The sequence below is a fragment of the Epinephelus moara genome, chromosome 16 (genome assembly GCF_006386435.1).
Source record: "Epinephelus moara isolate mb chromosome 16, YSFRI_EMoa_1.0, whole genome shotgun sequence".
In the NCBI taxonomy this organism is placed as follows: domain Eukaryota; kingdom Metazoa; phylum Chordata; class Actinopteri; order Perciformes; family Serranidae; genus Epinephelus; species Epinephelus moara.
Genome location: NC_065521.1, coordinates 47999727 through 48018984, shown reverse-complemented (window position 1 = coordinate 48018984; position 19258 = coordinate 47999727). Strand labels below are relative to the sequence as shown.

The following is a 19258-nucleotide window of genomic DNA, read 5'->3' as shown; positions in this document are numbered from 1 at the left end:
CTGTTGCCATGTGAATCGTGGAGTTGGAGCTCCATTGATGATGGCTTTTTATTGTCGGCTTAACTCAGAGTGAACATACTCAGAGTTGACCGAACTAACTCAAATCAGCTGTTCTGGAACCGGTAACTCAGAGTTTCCCATCTCAGGGTAAGTCAACTCAGAGTTCAGGGTTAGGCTCAGAGTTTGTTGAATCTCCTATCTGGAATACCCCTCAGAACAACTACTGGCCCTATTTTCATGAAACTTAGTGGAAGGGTGAAGCATGGAAGAAGGAAGAACCCATGACATTTTGGAGCAGATCCGCGTGATGGGACGGATACACAGATTATTTTTCTCTTTATTGTGAGACAGAGCATTTGGCCATGATGCATAAACTGCCATACGTCCTAAACACCAGCAGATGGTATTAAAGTTCAACAGTGACAAAACACAGCTGACTAGATATATGATGACTCCATCACAAACCACATTCACAAGACCAGGAATCCTCTGAGGTGACTTGACAGTTGCTCAACCTTCATAAAGAGAGCAGGCGTTATGTAGCACTCGGAGACAGTGGTGTCATGGGATGACCAGTTTACTGTAACACTCACTATTTAATAACAACTCTTGTTCTCTTGAAGTAAGGTGTGGCTGTAGAAACACAGTAAACACATATCACGCAACTAATTATATTCTTACTCACACCCCAGTGTGTGTGTGTGTGTGTGTGTGTGTGTGTCTGCAATAAACTCCACCAGAAATATTAATTTAAATTTGACTCAAGTAAAACACAGTTTTTCATTTTCAGCTGTTCATGATGTTACTTCACTCAAAGCATTTGATAATTGTACATATGTACATAAAGTGTTTTTGGTTTTCACAAATGTATGTCAAGTATCTGAAATATATCCAGTTCAGAAGTAGATAATAAATGCACAGCTGAGATGATGAGGCTTCAGATAGGCACAACCACATTATAACATAATTCTGACAGTTTTGGAGATATACACAGACACATACAGTGGTTGCAATTGCAGATCTACATATCATAGAAGACTGGACTGCTGGCTTTAGTGTATGTCTGTGCTCACTGTGTGTCCCTCTCGTTTTTATTGCATTTAAAAGCACACACAGTACGTTGCTTAAGGCAGTGGTTCTCAACTGGTCCAGCCTCGGGGTCCAGATTTCTTCTTAGTCATTAGTTCAAGGTCCACACAGTTTAACACATTCAGTGTCATACCTGTGTTTGGTCATGTCGTTGGACTAGTTTGTTGTCTCTGTAATGCAGCTGTCCATTAGTCACTCACTCTACAGTAGGAAACGGTGCTTCAAAATAAAAGCTTTTCTTTAAATTTACTGTACTTAAAAATAAAGTTTGTTTTTTTTACAAACTTGACACGTTCATGAGTCACTTGCAGTCCATTCAGAGTGGACCAGGACCTACCAGCTGGGAACCACTGGCTTTAAGTACGTATGTAGATTTTAAGTGTGCAATAAATGTACATAAGGTGTCAAACCCACTGTGTTTGGCAGATTAACTGTAACTGTTCTGTACTCCACTTATTTAGGGTAACAACTATTAATGTGTAAACAGACGAACAGGCAGCGTACCAGTTCCTACACATAACACTGGAGGGCGCAACGGTATCTCTGAAGGGACAAACAATACATAACAATAAAATTGGTTAAAATCAAGATGTAGCTAAACCTGAAAACCAGCCTGACGACATGTTTCGTGATAAGATTTTATTTTAGTCCAGCCTTGTGTGGCCTCATTGGGCAGATTTGTTGTGATGGTAGACTAACAACATTTTCTGTTTTCTTTACTTCAGTTTTTATTGTTTGTGGCATTTCTGTATCCCACCTCACTGAGGACAAATTCATAGCCACAAGCCTGGAGAGTGACTGGGATCAAATGTATTTGCTGCTGATTTTATGTGTAAAATTTAGGTGCCCTGACCTACGACTTATTACCTGGTTGTTATTTTCTCTGTCAGATTTAGCAGATTATTTCAGTATATAATTAGCCAACAATACAAACAGGATCTTTTTACTTTTATCAAACAACTGAAGCTCCTACAAAAGTGCAGATGGCTGTATTTAGATTTTGATAATATTTCGATTAACTGTGCAGCCTTACTTGTGTCACATTCAACACTGGTGACCGGCTCAGGACTGTGAGGTTACATGTTATAAAGGAGAGGAAACGTCAGGTAAACAAGTTTCACTCAGTCATATCTGCAGATGTGTGAATGTTTGTACCTCATATCCAAACGTGATGGCCATGATGGTGATGAGCAAACCGAAGAAGGCTTCCAGCTTCCTGAGACCTGCAGAGACAGAAATGAGGGTGCGTTATTCACTGTTGCTGTAGTGACGTATTTTACTGTAACCAGTCCAAACACAACGTACCGTATTTATCTAGGAAGAGGAAGACAAACGTGTCGATGATGGTGATGAGGACGCCGCCCCACAAAGGGATCCTGTGGGTGAACAGTATTTTTACAGTGTGCTATTAGGACATTAACTTAACCAAAGGATCTGAATACTTCCTCCTCCACCTCTGCCCAGCAGCCATTAAATGTATATTTTGTCTGTTTACGTCACCTGCCCGAGGAGAGAAGGTTGAAAGCGATGGCGCAGCCGATGACCTCCTGCATGTCTGAGCCGATGATGGCGAGCTCCACCATCAACCACAGGATGATACGAGGCACCTGGACAGGTGACACGTGATATTAATGTTTAGTATTAATAAAGTGTCCCAGCTGACAACAGATAATCCCTGAGAAAAAGATCAAAAAGATCAAAGGTAATGAAAAAAACTGTTAGTTGCAGTCCTGGTATTTCCTGAATATGATGCTGTTCATGACACAGTTCCTTTCTGAGGCAGCAGCAGCTCAGTCATAAGGACTTGGGCTGGGAACTGGAGGGTCTCTGGTTCAAGTCCCCATACGGCCCAAGTGTGGAGCATGGACTGGCAGCTGGAGAGGTGCCAGCTCACCACTGCTGAGGTGCCCTCAAGCAAGGCACTGAACCACCAACTGCTCGCAGCACCTGCCCAAGGCAACCCCTCGCCCTGACCTCTCTCTATTTAATGCAAGTGCAGGTCCTGTTTGTGCATGTGTGTGTATTTCGGGCCTGTGTGTATATGACAACAGAGTTTAAAAAAGGAATAAATAAAGTATATCTTCTTCTTTGTCTTTTAAGTTTTATTTCATTGGGTTTTTCAAGTGTCAAATACACATAAAAGTCTACTCAAGATTCAGTCGGTCATTTTCAGATTTAGGAATTAAAGTCAAGAAAAACAAACCAACTTGATGAATTTCTATTGGTTAAATCCAGACACCAAAATTCACATGAACTTTTGGGCCTCCGATGATAATTAACTGAGCCTGACTGAAGCTGAGCAGCCATCTGTCCTATCAGGGAACAGTTCGTCAGTCACATGATCAAAAACAGAAAAGTTCAGGTTAGTGACTGGAAACTGAAAACTTAAAATTACCTTCTGGAAATTTCAGAGAGGGAAATTTAAACCATATAAATTCAGATTCAGATGGTTTCCAGTATTTAATATTTCAGTGCAATAATCAGTGGTATTTACTGTAAATTTCAACATTCAGCAGTGATTACATTTAACAATTGTTATCTTGCTTGTAAAATTCAAATGATTATGGTCTGTCTTAGTTTGCAGAGCAATTAAAAAGCACGCACATCCACAAACAAAATCGTGCAGGCGCTGAGCCAAAAATGTTTGAAACTGAAAAAGTGAAATTGAGATTTATTTCACCTAGTAGTGACGACGTTTTGAGCCAACGCTCTTCAGATCATATAGGCAATACAAGACGCCATCTTAAATAGGTAAGTGGTAACATTATACAAAACAGCTGATTCCACCGAGTAATCAATCTTAGTATAAAATACTATGTTAGATATTAACAATTGACCATACAAAAATATATATACCCTGTATCAAGTGTTAAATGTGAATACCACACAATACACAATAAGTATAAGCACATGAAAAACACACTTAAAATAGTTTGAATACAGGTAATCAGGTCAGACTGTCATGAAGTATCAAACATACTAAAAGAGGTAGAGATGTACCGATACCACTTTTTCCTTCCCGATACCGATTGCGATCCCTGAACCTTAGGTATCTGCCGATACTGAGTACCGATCCAATACCAGCACGTAAAATAAAAATGGATGGGATATGAATTGCTGGATGTCTCAACTCCTAAACCTCTATGTAAGATATTAAGAAATAAATACATAATAGTAGAATGAATGCCATAAATCTTTTTTTTAATTATTATAATCCAGTGTTGACACAGATCAAGACACAGGTTGAAGTGCAGCCACACAATTTGGTAAAAAAGACATTTTAAAGGCTACAGTAGAATGCTTTTTAAACTCTGCTAAACGTGGTATCGGACTGGTCATAGGCTGTACTCGCCGATACCCGATACCGCATTTTAGGCAGTATCGGAGGCATTTCCGATACTGGTATCGGTACAACTCTAAAAAGAGGCGCCTCTTACGGTTCAGAAAGGTGAAACAAAAAACAGCCAGGGAACAGCAATATAAATATCTGTATATATGCACTCTTAAGTACACCTAGGAACGCAGAGACCGAACAGTTTAGAGAAAAGGCCTAATGTCACATTCTTCATTAAGACCTCTAGGTGACAAAGTGTCCAAAGTATAAGTCCAAAACAATTCATGCTTCAAAAGCAGATTGTCTCTTCCTCTCTGTGGAAGTTGAACATGCTCAATACCCACATAATTAAGAGAAGCAACAGGATGGTTCATTAGGTTAAAGTGACAGGCTACTGGACTTTTGTTATCATGATTTCTGATGGTACTTCTGTGATCTGAGACTCTATTTTTCAGAGGTCTGGAAGTCTTGCCAATATAAGCCAGGCCGCAGGGGCATTTAAGCATGTAAATGACATTACTGGTTTTATAAGAGATGACACCTTTGACCTTAAAAACCTTTCCAGTGTGTGGGTGATAGAAAGTCCTGGTTTTACGGGTATTAAATTTGCTGAGTGAGGACAGAGGCCCGATCTAGGTTCAAACTATCAATGCTGATATTAAATATTACTCGTAAAGATACTGCAGTCCACACAGCAGGGCTTGTCTGAGTCCCTGGATTCAGTATCTATTTCATTCTCATTGAAATATTTCCAGCTTTAAACCTGACCCAAGAAGGTAAAACAGTTTATGCACATAAAAACTGACTGGACCGGTCCGGCAGTCCCAAAGACAAACATCTGAATTCTTCAGCTGTGCCTCATCGGGTCCTTTAAACACATCGCACAGTGTCAGAAAAGCTGTTCAGATGCAAACTTGAGAAGGGAGTAGGCTCCAGAGAACAAAAGAGCTGCTCACATGATTTTTAAAGCACGTGGTTAACAATAGTTCCACTTCAGGTCTTCAGGAGGCAGAAGCATTGTTATTCAATAATTCATAAGTCACTCTGAATTTAACTTTAAACACATTTTCTCACAGTTTTAATAACTATCTTAGGCGCATATTTGGTTTTAACTAAATGCTTTAATCATATAATCCTGCGATTACAGCGACTGTAACAACAGAGCTCAGTGCTGGTTATACAGTGAGGCAGTTACAGTAAACAACGACTACTTCTGCTTTCAGCCTCTCTGCATGCTGCTGAGACCCTACAGGCACACTGTATTTAGGAAGCAAGAACCATTAAGAAAACAGTGAACGCACTGAGTATAAGCAGGCGCTGTAGATACTTCATGCAAACACCTGAGAGTACTGATATCTCACCGTTTGGTACTGGCGGTTGCAAACTTCGGCCAGGTGCATCCCAGTGACGACGCCAAGCCGTGCCGCCAGCCGCTGCAGCAGCAGGCCGATGATGGTGGCAGACAGGAGCACCCAGAGGAGCTGACAGGATGAGAACAGAAGCATCATCTGTTAATGAAGTTCACAAATAACTCCAAAGTTTGTCGTTATAAATGCTCCTTTATAAATCTCTGAAAAACTTGTTTGTGAATGTAGTTTACAAATTTTATTAATGCATTTATTCCAGAAATGGTATCAATAGACCTTTTTCATGCAGACATTTGACTCGAACACACTGAAATATATTTTGTGGATCAGTTTCATCAGCTGTCCCAGTAAGCCATGACAGTGAGCCAGTATACACATGTCAGTATCAGGAACCTGAAACTGGGTGCTTTTCCTGCAGTGACAAGCCATCTGGTGTGAATAACGTCTAAACTGAGGTTACTCTGACTGTGAGGTCAACCAGTAACCAGAAGACTGCATGTGATTTTGAATCTATACCCAGGTGTTCACAGGAGCACGTCTCTTTTCTCTGTGCATCCACACTGATCTTGTTAAATCTGAAATTTGTAAATGCATCTTCTCCCCCCTGTTTCAGCCTCTCTCCAGACTAAATCTGTGTTTTATTCACCCCATAACGAAGCATTTCTAAATCAAAATCAGAGGTGTTTTAAATCTGCCTGCTGCAGCTTGGTGTCTCAGTGTGTACACAGAGCTTAATGAAAGTTTCTCAGCGAGGGTCTGTGTTTGTGTGGCAGTAAAGCTAAGAAGGACAACCTGTCGCCTCAAACCTTCTCTGTGATTTCTCATTTCAAAAGTCAATATAAACAAGTACACAGAAGAGCGTTGCGCCTGATCTGTTTAATCATTTTTGAAGATTTTCCAGTCATTAAACTCTCTTTTTTTCTTATATTTCCTATTATCGGTCTCTTGACTTCTGCACTGTGTTTATTGTAATGCACAAAACAACAAATTCTTTATATGTGCAAACCTACTTGGCAATAAAAGCAAAGCACCCCAGATGTCCCTCTCCCCAGCAACGCTTCCCAGCTCCTCCTGGGGGACCCCAAGGCGTTCCCAGGGCAGATGAGATATGTAATCCCTTCAGCGTGTTCTGGGTCTGCCCCGGGGCCTCCTACCAGTGGGACGTGCCTGGAACACCTCTAACAGGAGGCGCCCAGGAGGATCCTGATCAGATGACCAAACCACCTCAACTGACCCCTTTCAACATGAAGGAGCAGCAGCTCTACTCCGAGCTCCCTCCGGATGTCCGAGCTCAGTCAGTGATCCTAAAACCTCAGTGATCACAGGCAGTAAGAGGAGAGTGAAATGAAGACAACTCTCTGTCATCTCTAACCCTCTCTGTGACTTTAACATTGATATTGCTGATGCAGTTTTGTTGTCTGCCAACTGAGAAGAAGAAGAATGTTGTTCAGGTGTTTCTCTGTGGACTGAAGTCGCAACAAAAACTACGTGGAAACATTAATGTGGACCTAAATTGCTCTCACACAAAAACAGTGATATAAAAATTAAAATGGCTTAATGGAGGCGTAGTGAGAGTCTGTTGTTATTTGTGTACACCAACTTGAATTTCTCACACAGAGATTTTTCACAGGATTAAAAACGGTGATTTATAATTTCAGATGTGGGATTTATTTGTGATCAGCATTTTACAAAGTCTTTCAGGTCCTGGATTGATGCCACAACATCTACATCTGTTTCCTTTTGTGCAGCATTCATCATAGTCTGTTTTATGGTAAATATGAAAATAATAAAGGAAGTGTATTTTTATTCTTTTTTTTTTTCTTTTTTTTGATCTTACATAGGTTTTTCTTTCAACATTGTGGGGGTCAGATATTAAACAGGAGGTTAGGGGGTGCTCCACCAGGACATTTTGAACATCAAACAATGACTTTTTATGCACCAATTTTTCCCTTTTCTGCATCAAATTATGATGTAAATGTCTGTAATTTTGTCAAAATAAAAGTCCTCTGCTACGTTTATGGTTTCATTTTCTGTGCAGTTGAGGGGGTGGGGGTAAATGCACATATCTTTATCATTGCGGGGGACGTGTCTCTTGCGTCTCCCATGAAATCTACACCTATGCTTAGATTACGCTGTCAGGGAAGATATACTCTCACATGTGTTTGTTTGTTAAATGATAGAGCTGCACAGCACAATACAGTGTTTTTTTTATTGTTACTGCGATGTCAACTTGCAAGAGGACGCAAAAGACTGTGATACTGCACTCAGGGCTGTTGTGGGTTAGAGAGTATCAGTAGAAAACTGCACTTTGGGGCGTCGGTGGCTTAGTGGTAGAGCAGGCGCCCCATGTACAAGGCTGTTGCCGCAGCGGCCCGGGTTCGACTCCAGTCTGTGGCCCTTTGCTGCATGTCTCTCCCTGTGACAGTCACTCTTTTTCTATTGGTGCTTTTTTCAAATCAGTTTAATGTTCAATTTGTTCAGTAAGAGAATGTTGGAAATAATCTCCTTTTAATTTTTAATTCAACAAGCAAACAATTGTATTTCAGCCATACACTGAGAGAAGCAGAAAGGCAGAACTCAGTACACATTATTATCTTTTTATTTAACGCGAGTAATACGGTTATCGCATATTTTCCTTATATTGTCCAGATCTACAGGATGATACAACAATATAATAGGTAGGTATACGTTGATACAAGATCACATATTGTCTGGTAAAGTTTTTTTTAGATCATTTTTTTGGCTTTTGCCTTTATTTAATAGGACATTAAGTATCTTAAAAACACAAATAGGTGATGTTTTCTGGTGAATATTTTGCAGCTTTATGTGTCTTGAAACTTGAGAAGAGTTACACAACATTAGATCCACAGTCAGGTTTAACTCTGACGTCTCGCTTACTCTCTGTGAATATTCACTCCACCTCTCATTCACTTTATCTGAAGCTCTTCAGACTAATGAATTCATGAACATGTTTCCGGTTTTAAAGGACAAAGTTCACCTTTGTTAAACTTTGACCCGCAGTATTGTGAGAATCTCTAACGCCGAGCCAAGTCGAGAGAGAATAGAAGTGACCTGTTCTTCAGGAAGTGTCACTGTTAGTATTGTTATAGCTGAAACAATACAAACAGCAGGGTGAGAGGGAAGCTGCGTGTCCAGCAGTTATTAAAACACAGATAATGGGAGTGTTTGCTCAGACTGTGGATCATATTTCAGCTTGTTGAATGCTATTGTTTTCCTACCAGTCAAGTTATTTCCAGCAGCCTATACTTACAAATAGGGTTGTAATGATCCACTGATCTGGATCGATATATCGATTCAACAATCAATTATCAATGTCATCGAAAACATCAATTCATATCATCATCTTTAGGTTACGCCTGCATTTTGAAATTCTGTGTCACCGTCTGACAGCGGCAGGCAGACGGCAAGCAGCCAAGAGAAAGACAATGAGGATAAAGTTATCTACTCAGGAATAAAGCACAAGGACACAAGGACACAAGGACAAAGCACGTGCCGATTGTAACAACACAACCTGCTCGGCCAGGCATCTCACTCTGCTAACTTCTCACTGCAGCAACATTAGCTGCTGTTTCAACAATGTCAGGCTGAAATACACAAGCATGCAGACTGAAATTCAACCGAGCTGTTCTGTGGGAAGATGCAGTGACTTAAACCAACGGTGAGTGAGGAAAATAATAAGGTTACATGTAACTTATTAAGCTGTAAGTAGAGGAAAAAGTCTGCTAGCTGTGAGGCTAATTTATGCAATGTAAACATGCATAAGCTAATAATGTGTGACTGGCAAAAACAGTTGTTTGTCTCTGAACCTTGACAGTTATTAAAACCTCCCTTGTTAAAAACATGCCTACAACATGTAAGCTCATTTTGGCCTCATCAGTTCAGGTGTGACAGAACCTTAAAATTAGGTCATGTAACTTTTGAAAGAATAAATGAGATAATTGTTGTCTTACAGATGAAAGATAGAGACGAGTTCAAGTCCTATGCAACAAATCACACCTTCCCTCTTTACTGTAAAATCAGTTTTGCTACATGTTTAATTAATGGAGTAATAATTAAGTAATGAATTACTGTAATAAATTATGTGTTTGTGTGTGATACATTCTGCCATGTAGCATAACTGACATTTCAATAGAATCACTCACTGACTTTCAGTGAAATCATTTTTTACTGTCCAAATTACTTATTCTGAGCAATTAAAATAATTTATTCTAGTAACTAATATTTCCCTAAGTGGCTTTGTGCGAAATTCAGAGCATACAAGTTGTCTGCATACAGTTCTCATCATAGAAGTATGTAAGCCGGCGGCTAGCAGCTAACAGTGCTAACTCCATAAACAAAGGCAACAGTGCTGACAGAGCTAACAGTGTTAATCATAGAGCTTAGATTCTCTGCCCGAGCCCAAACCCGACCCGGACCTGACCCCCAACCCGACCCGGACCTGACCCCCAACCCGACCCGGACCCGACCCGGCCGTGATTTCCCGCCATTATCCTCAGGCTTGGACGGGTTGGGCGACGGTGACAGCATGTGTGTCAGCTTCGTCGGGTGTACCAAGTGCAGCATGATGCTGGTATATGACAGCAAAAAAGACGGGGACCGTCCTCGACACTTAACAGGCACATGACGAAGACTAATATTAACCAATATTAGGTTTTGCAGTTTCTGTCTTACACATAAAGAGTCTGGTCTCATCTAATACGAAACAGTGGGACACAGCTTGAGTCACAGTTTGATTATGATCTACATTTACCATATATGGTTATATCGATATCAAAAAAATATCCAGATTAATATTCGTACTTATTATTTCAAGCATGTCAGGCCATTCGTAAAAGTGTTTAGTTAACACAGCAGTCAGTGACAATAATTGCATTAGTTACCTTGAAGCCAGCTTTAGCACCAGACTGCAGGTCAGACTCGATGTTACCTGGATCCAGGTAGGCGATGCTCATCAGAAACCCCGGCCCAGTGAAGGCCCACAGCTTACTGAAACTGAAGCACCTCTACAGGAGACACAAATACAGACTGTAAAATTGCTTCAAACTTTACTGTGTTGCACGTTGATGGGCATTAATCTAACACGGACTCATGCATTACCTCGCTGTTGTCCTCAGGAACAGGGACCCTCTGATCAAAGTATGTCCCAGAAACAGGTTCATCGTTCTGTTTCTGGAGGAAGACCGAAGGGGCGGACACTTTGTGAGTGTGTGTCGTTTGGATCACTGCGTTCTCTCCCTCCACATCACCAGCTGAAATATGAAATAACACTTCATAAATCACTATACACTGCAGTAAACACACACAACTCCACAGCTCAGCACTCACAACATGTTTACAAATTTAATGACAGCACTGTGAAGAGGAAGTTACTGTTCATTAGCAGAGCAGAGTCATGATTGTAAACACTTTTTACACATAAATATACTGATAACATTATGTGTCTCAGGTGCAAGTAAACCTCCAGTCTGAGATATCTGAATGATTTTTCCTGCTACCCTGTAGAGACAGCTAGCTAGATGGATAGATGAGAAATAAAACTGCATAGATGTAAGTGTGCGGAAATCTTTTCTGCCCAATAAAACAAGGTGTTAAGGTGTTCTTGAGATGTGGCGTTAATGAGAATGAGACAGATCCATGGTCACACTGACCTTGACCTCTGACCACCGAAATCCAATCAGTTCATTGTTACGTCCAAGTAAACGTTTGTGCCAAATTTAAAGTAATTCCCTCAAGGTGTTCTTGAGATATCATGTTCACAGGAATGACACAGAGAGGGCCACAGTGACCTTTGATCATTAAAATCTAATCAGTTCATGGTTGAGTCCAAGTGACCGTTTGTGCCAAATTTGAAGAGATTCCTTCAAGCTGTTCTCAAGATACTGCATTCACGAGAGTGAGATGGATGCAAGGTCACAGCGGCCTTGACCTTTGACCACCAAAATCTAGTAAGTTCATCCTCAAGTCCAAGTGAACGTTTGTGCCAAATTTGAAGAAATTCCCTCTAGGTGTTCTTGAGATATCGCATTCATGAGAATGAGACTGACAAGGTCGTAGTGATCTTGACCTCTGACCACCAAAAACGGATCAGTTCATCGTTGAGTCCAAGTGGACATTTGTGCCAAATTTGAAGAAATTCCCTTGAGGTATTCTTGAGATATCGCCTTTACAAGGACGGGATGGCTGGATGGACAAACCAAAAACATAATGCCTATGGTCACAGCTGTCACCGGCGTGGAGGCATAAAAATGAGCTGCTGGTGGCACTACAGGAAAAGTCGGGGTCACTGAAGCCATCGTGATTCCTCCTCTGGTCCCCGTTGGTTCTCTTTGCAAAATTTCATGAAAATCCATCAGTTAATTGTTTTGATATTTCAGCCTGATTCAAAATGGTGAACCAGCCGAGCAACACTGCCATCCCTCGAGCCTCGCTGCTAACATGGTTTAAAACAAGGATGATACTCTGAACACACACAGTGACAGTGACAGGTGAGTGAAAGCAGACGGATGAAGTACAGAGATTCAGTAGTAAAATAATGAGCATCAACAGTTTGCCCTGGATTAAAAGAGAAAGCAGACAATGATCCTTCAGTGTCAGAGGAGACGTCTCTCCCGACACACAACAAAAACAAAAAGTGTCTACAAAACAAACGTCCTCACCTTGTCCTCCAGTTTGTTCTGTCTCGTGGTCTGTGGGAACACTGGGAGGCAGACAGGAGATGTGGATGTTCTCAGGCGGAGGTTCTCTGCCTGCAAGCAAACAGGTTATTATACTGAGATTATTACTCACTGTACGTGATCACAGCGCACACAAAACTAAATCCTCCACACACACAGAGCCATGAGAAAAAAGTGCAAATGTATTGCAAATTAACGAAGTGTTGCTGGGTCCCCACTGACGCCTCATTCATCCATTAATTAATCAGGATAATAAAAAGCGTTAGTTGCATGTTATCATGTCAGTATGTTTCATGGTATTTTTGGTTTCTTTTAAGTGGTCACATGCAGGGGCGCAGATGGGATTTTTGAACTGGGGGGACCAAGCTGTCAGCAAATGATTCCAACTCAATTAGTTACTTTAAATACATGTAAATACATATTTTGTGTAAATACATATATACATATATACACACATATATATATATATATATATATATATAGTATATATATATATATATATATATATATATATACACACTGAAGCTGCAATAAACATTAGAATCGTGAGTTTTCTGACTGAATGAACATTGGTAAACAAAGGCCTACCTGATCAACACTAGCCATACATGATCAAACTGTTGCTGCTTACTAAAGTAACATTATACATAGAAATAACAACATTAAAGATATTCACCTACAGCCTAGAATGCTGTTATTTTACATTTAGCCTACTTCAGGTAAGTCCAAATGCCTTCTTATTATTGTCAGACTAGTTACTCAACATTACAAAACAAATATTTGCCACATCTGGGAAAGTCAACGGGCAACAGGCATAGGATATTTACATTTTTTGGTTCTTGTTCTTGTGATTATTTTTTTTTCTTCTCTGGCTTCATGTGGCAGAAAAATCACCAGCTCAGCCTCAGTCATTAGACAGTTGTATATATCACTATGGTTACCGCTACAGGAACAGGCACAGCTACCAGCTCCTCTTAGGACCCCGGGGTCGAGAATCGTGCCTTATGGTGCGTTACATTTACATTGGAAGTCGGAACTTGGAGCTCCGAACAACGTAACCTCCGAACTGAGCGCTTCCCAGTTTAAAAACTGGGACATGGAACATGGAATTCGAAAAAAATGGACAGTTAATGAAATGAAACGAAAACCCAAACGTTTGTGCTTGTAGATGCTAGATTTCAACGCTTTTCCAACTTCAAAACTCTGACTTACGAGTACAACTGAACGCACCATTAGTCGTAGCACAAACACCGGGCTATCAATGGATCAGCTTTGCAGTGTTATTAACTGAGAATTACATGGAAAATTGAACACCTTGCTTTCCCAACTCAGCAAGAATCTGCTCCGAACATTGATCCTCTTTTTTACCTATGTGTGGGGGGGACGGATCGGGGTCACTATAAATCTGGGGGGGACGGCCCCAGCTGTTGCTGTTACTGTCACAATGTGGTGACAGTGTAAAAACAACAAGGATACAGATTTGTGTTTCTGTTCTTACTTCTGTGTTTGCTTTTCTCTGTGTGTGCTGCCAGAACACTTTGGATCAACTCTGTGTTTAAAGTGCTGTATAAGTTGACTTAACTTGACTTGTATTTATTCTACTGTCTCTATGCTGTATATATCTGACATATATTATATACACTGTACTCATATCACCTCCAGCTGTTTGTTCTGTTTGTGTTATCTCACTATTGCCATTATTACACCTGCACTATATTTCATGGCTTTTCATACTGTATATTTATCGTAACATATTCGTACCCTCACTGTTTATTCTACAGTACATCACATCAGCCCTGACGTCTTTACACTGGCTTCCTGTCTGTAAAAGAACTGTTTTCAAAATGCTGCAGTTGGTGTATAAAGTGATAAAAGGTTTTAGGGCCCAAACACATTTCTGATCTTTTCCTACACTATGAACCGTCGAGACCTCTCAGGTCGTCTGGTTTTGTGTCCTCAGAGTCAAAACTAAACATGGAGAGGCAGCGTTCAGATTTCATGCACCAAATATCTGGAACAAACTCACAGAAAATTTCAGGTCTGCTGCAACTCTAAGTTCTTTTAAATCAAGGCTGAAGACTTTTCTGTTTGCCCCTGCCTTTAATTAAATTAAATATTTATTCATTTCTCACACTGCACTGTAACTTTTTTATGACTGATTTAATTGTATTTAAATGTCTTTTATAATGTGTTTCTTTTGCACTTCGTCTCAGTGGTTTTATGTCTTACTGTATGTAGAGGACTTTGAATTTTCTTGTTGCTGAAATGTGATTTAGAAATAAACTTGTCTTGCCTTAAATTCTAGATTTATTCAATGTATTACAATTTATCGGTGGCTCAGAGGCAGAGCAGGTCGTCCACTAATCAGAAGCTTGGTGGCTCAATCCCCAGCTCCTCCAAAAATGCCCAAAAAAATCTTTAAAAAAAAGAAACACAAATCCATATAATGCAGTCCAGCTCTACAGCCTCAATAACAAACATTAAGTTAAATAAAGTTAAATTAATACCTCTCTGACAGTGTCAATAAAAAACTGAACAGTATGTATTGTGTTTGTTAAGGTAGAATTTATGACAGAGATGTTGCATTAGCTTTTAGACGTGTCCCTAATTAATGGGGCACTAAATGTAGACCAAATGATTAATCAGTTATTAAACTACAATCATTACAGTCTTAAAACTAGATTTTGACACAGAGACTCTCTACAAGACACAAGATCAGGTAACAAAGGACCTGTCTGTTGAAATTTTCTTTAATGGTGCAAATTCCTAAATGAAGTTGCAATTAACCAAGGGTGTCTACAGGTATCAGACGCTTTTTAAGACTCGTTCAAGACACATTTTAACCAAATTTAGGGCAGATTTTGGGACAAATCATGTTTTACTTATTTAAGCATCACAGGTAAGTCATTGTTGTGGCACTGAATTTAAGACATTTAAAGAAGGACCTGCAGACACCCTGCAATCAAACTGCAACCAGCTGATATGAAGCCAATCTGGTGCCTCTGGAAAAAAACATCACAGCAGAACTTCATATATGGGGGATGTTACATTATCCCATCGGAAATGATAAATGTCATTAAACATTACAACATAATGAGGTCAGTATGAACTTTGTCACATAATAAATCACTTTTTAAATGAGCTCACGTAGTGTTTGATCATAAGAGTATAAAGAAGTGGCAGAAAACAACTGTTTGTTAATGTAGGTGCACCCTGCTCTACTGTAATAAGGGAAATTATATATACAATATATAATCACTACCTCTGGTTTGGTTGAATTAAACCCCTTACTCCCCAGTTAGATGTTACAATATGCTGGTCTGGTGGGTTAAACGATCGCAAATTTGGGGCTGTTTTCAGTCAAATAAAAAGGATGTTACTCTTTACAACAAAGGCCTATCTCTGAAAGAATACTTTGGGTATTTTAAAATTTAGTCCTTTGGAAACTAACCGAACTCAGTCCTCTTAAAGTGCACCAAGGGGCGTCGGTGGCTTAGTGGTAGAGCAGGTGCCCCATGTACAAGGCTGTTGCCGCAGTGGCCCTTTGGTGCATGCCATCCCCCCTCTCTCTCTCCCCCCTTCATGCTTACCTGTCCATTAAAGGCAAAATGGCCCAAAAAATATCTTCTTTTTTTTTTTTTTTTTTTTTTAAAAGTGCACCAAAAAGTGGACCAACAGAAAAGGGACTCGGTTCTTTTTGTGTTCACATTGTCAGTTCATGAAGCCCCTCGCTTTCAGATGAACTTAAAATTGGAGGAAAACCTTGGAGCTGATGTATTCTACATTCCACATCTGGAGACGTGCAGTATCTTCTGTGGACCAAACTACTCCTCATCCTGCGTCCTTTCAAGTGTTACAGGCCAAAGTGGTTTCGTCAGTTTTTTCAAGCGTCCCAGGTCAACAGCATGTGATCTAGAGGGCTAAATACAATGGCAAAGAGCAAAGTGAACCTGGAGCGCTTTGTGTTTACAAGGCACAGGTTAAGTGAACTGTACCGTGGACTTGAAGTGAACCGAACTCAAACCAGGTTCGCTTCAGAGGGGTCTGAGTTCTATGCGAAAGTGTGAACAGAAATTAAGAGGACTGAGTTTGGTTTGTTTAAAAAGAACTATCTGTGAAAACACCCTCAGACCTGCTCCCGAAGTGGTCTGAGTATGGTTCACTCAGAGGGGTCCGAGTTCTCTTTGAGTGTTCACATATGTGCAAAAAATGCTGAGTCACTGCTCTGAGTCCACTTAGAGGGCTGAAAAGGACCAAGTGTGAAAACACTCTGAGTTCGGTTCACTTCAAGTGCGCAGTGCGGTTCACTTAACCTGTCACTTGTGAACACAAAGCGCTCCAGGTTCGCTTTGCTCTTTGCCATTGTATTTAGTCCTCTAGATCACATGCTGTTGACCTGGGACACTTGAAAAAACAGACGAAACCACGTCGGCCTGTAACACTTGCAAGGACGCAGGACGAGGAGTAGTTTGGTCCACAGAAGATACCACACGTCTCCAGATGTGGAATGTAGAATACATCAAATGTCAACTGTCTGCAGCACAGAAACACTAATGTTTGCTCCAATTTTAAGTTCTTCTGAAAGCAAAGGGCTTCATAACCACACTGCAGCGCCACGACAAAGTAAAGAAATAAACTGTGTTAACATATATATTATATATAGACTGCAGTGTGAACAGAAAGAGGACTGAGGCCTCATCAGAGCTGAGAACTGAGTCCTTTTTTAAATGAACTGACAATGTGAACACAAAAAGAACCGAGTCCCTTTTCTGTTGGTCCACTTTTTGGTGCACTTTAAGAGGACTGAGTTTGGTTTGTTTAAAAAGGACTACGTGTGAAAACACCCTTAGAGGACATACACTGAGGGTGCACAATTGCCCCGAGTGTTTACGCTGCAGCCCTCTCAATAAATACTGAACCAGTTTCAAACATATTGGTTCCCAGTCACGTAAACACAAACAGCTGGGAAAACAGGGAGCAGGTTGAAAAATACCAAAGATACCTTTTAAAGTATCAAATGAAAAAGTAGACTTTATGCTGTAAAATCAAATTTTATTACATGTGATGTTGTTAGATTGGTAATACTGATGCATTAAGACACAAAGTTTTGAAACTATTTCTTTTTTTAATCTAACATATAACTTTTTTGTAAAACGTTGGGCTTAAAACAGAAATTTAAATAAAACTTCTCACGTTTTTCACGTTCAATGTTACAGTGAATTAGTAATAAATTAATTTCAAGGTGCAAAGTACAGCAGTTCCCTCTGAGCTGTGGTGCAGCAGAAGTAGAAAGTGCCATAAAATGGAACAAGCAGTACCTTAAATGTGTATGTAACTACACCACCTGAGTAAATGTACTCAGTTACATTCCACCACAATTGTCTTTACTAACAATCTGAGACATTAATGAAAGTTGACTCACCTGAGCGCAGGAAGGCAAACATCTTCCTCTTGTGAGACATTTCTCTTCAGTTACTCTCTTCAAGCTCTAAGGAAACAAAAACTTCCAAACGAAACTACATTCCGGGAAATTTATTCATTTTGTTTTCCTGCCGCTTCCCGGTTGTTTCCAGTTCATGGCGAGCAGGAACATCCGGCAGGTTGGACATCGTCCCTTCGACTGAAGGTGTGGACTCACCGGACAGGTAGAAGAAGAGGACACCGCCTGAGGACAAAAGTCCACAAACACACACCTGCAGGGTTTCACAAGAACCCGATGTCCTGTTTCTGTCACGTGGCCCGGTTTATACAGTGAACAGTCTGAGCTGATCCTGGATCAGCAGGAAACCAGACTCACTGGCAGATTACCAAAATAAAACTCATGTTAAACAGGTCTTTTGTTAGTAAAAGTAGAACATTCGAACATGTAAGTAGCAAATAAAGAAAATAATCATACAGTAGTAAACAGATATAAAAAAACAGGTTACTAAAGGAAGCATGAATACTGAAAACAACACATAATGATTTGAGTTACATGTCCAAAAAGGAGTGAGAGGAAGAACAAACTTATTTATTCCCACCCTTTCTTCATAAATTAATAACAGTCAGCTGTGTAGCTCCCCATCAGTATTAAGTTTTACAATAATTAATTCTCCTAGACTTATTCTGATATATTAAATTAATCACCAATGATATTTATCTTACAGCGAGATATAAAATGATTACAAAAAAACTTGGAAAATAAACATTCTTATATATATAAACCTTATTTAAAAAATGATCTCATCTTTATATCCTTATCAAATCATGACAGATTGTTTTGCTTTGTCAAACTATGTATACTACATACACAAACTATGTATATACACAAACTAACATACGCACACATAAACACACAACTGATGGCAACAAATAAATGAATAAATAAAGAGTAAACATCTGCTGATAGTCAATCACCGTCCTCACTCTTGTACCTTGTACCAAATCTTGTGCCAGCATTTAAACACTTTTTATTTTATTTTAATTTATATGTGCTGTGTAAATATAAAGGTTTTTGTTGTTGTTTCCTTTCAGAATAAAAGTCTCAGACTATAAAACAAGGATTGTTTCCGGCTTCAAGTTTCAAAATAAACCCAATATTGAGCTACGGAAAAGTAAATAGTTTGACCAATTTACAGTTTGCACTGAAGCAAGGCCATTTCTACTCAAAGATATCAAATTATATTTTTGAAGAATTTGAAAATGTGTGCCATTTAATTGTTTTTCTGATCTGTTATCTTTAATATTTGTTTGTATAATAACATTATAGGCTTGATTATTTATCAGGAGACCTG

The 19258-nt window shown here is 39.8% G+C and overlaps 1 protein-coding gene across 1 annotated transcript in view; it reads right to left on the bottom strand.

Annotated features, from left to right (window-relative positions):
• The window catches only part of LOC126403073 (natural resistance-associated macrophage protein 2-like), a 31039-nt gene extending 12826 nt beyond the window's left edge, over nt 1–18213 (bottom strand). The window contains exons 1-8 of the mRNA XM_050065496.1: nt 17908–18213; nt 12468–12557; nt 10909–11060; nt 10692–10814; nt 5785–5904; nt 2590–2696; nt 2395–2465; nt 2245–2312 (exon numbers count right to left, since the gene is read on the bottom strand). Of these exons, the coding sequence (XP_049921453.1) occupies nt 2245–2312; nt 2395–2465; nt 2590–2696; nt 5785–5904; nt 10692–10814; nt 10909–11060; nt 12468–12557; nt 17908–17947 (771 nt within the window). The 5' untranslated portion in view covers nt 17948–18213. The remainder of the gene's footprint in view (nt 1–2244; nt 2313–2394; nt 2466–2589; nt 2697–5784; nt 5905–10691; nt 10815–10908; nt 11061–12467; nt 12558–17907) is intronic.
• Between the last annotated feature and the right edge of the window lie 1045 nt (nt 18214–19258).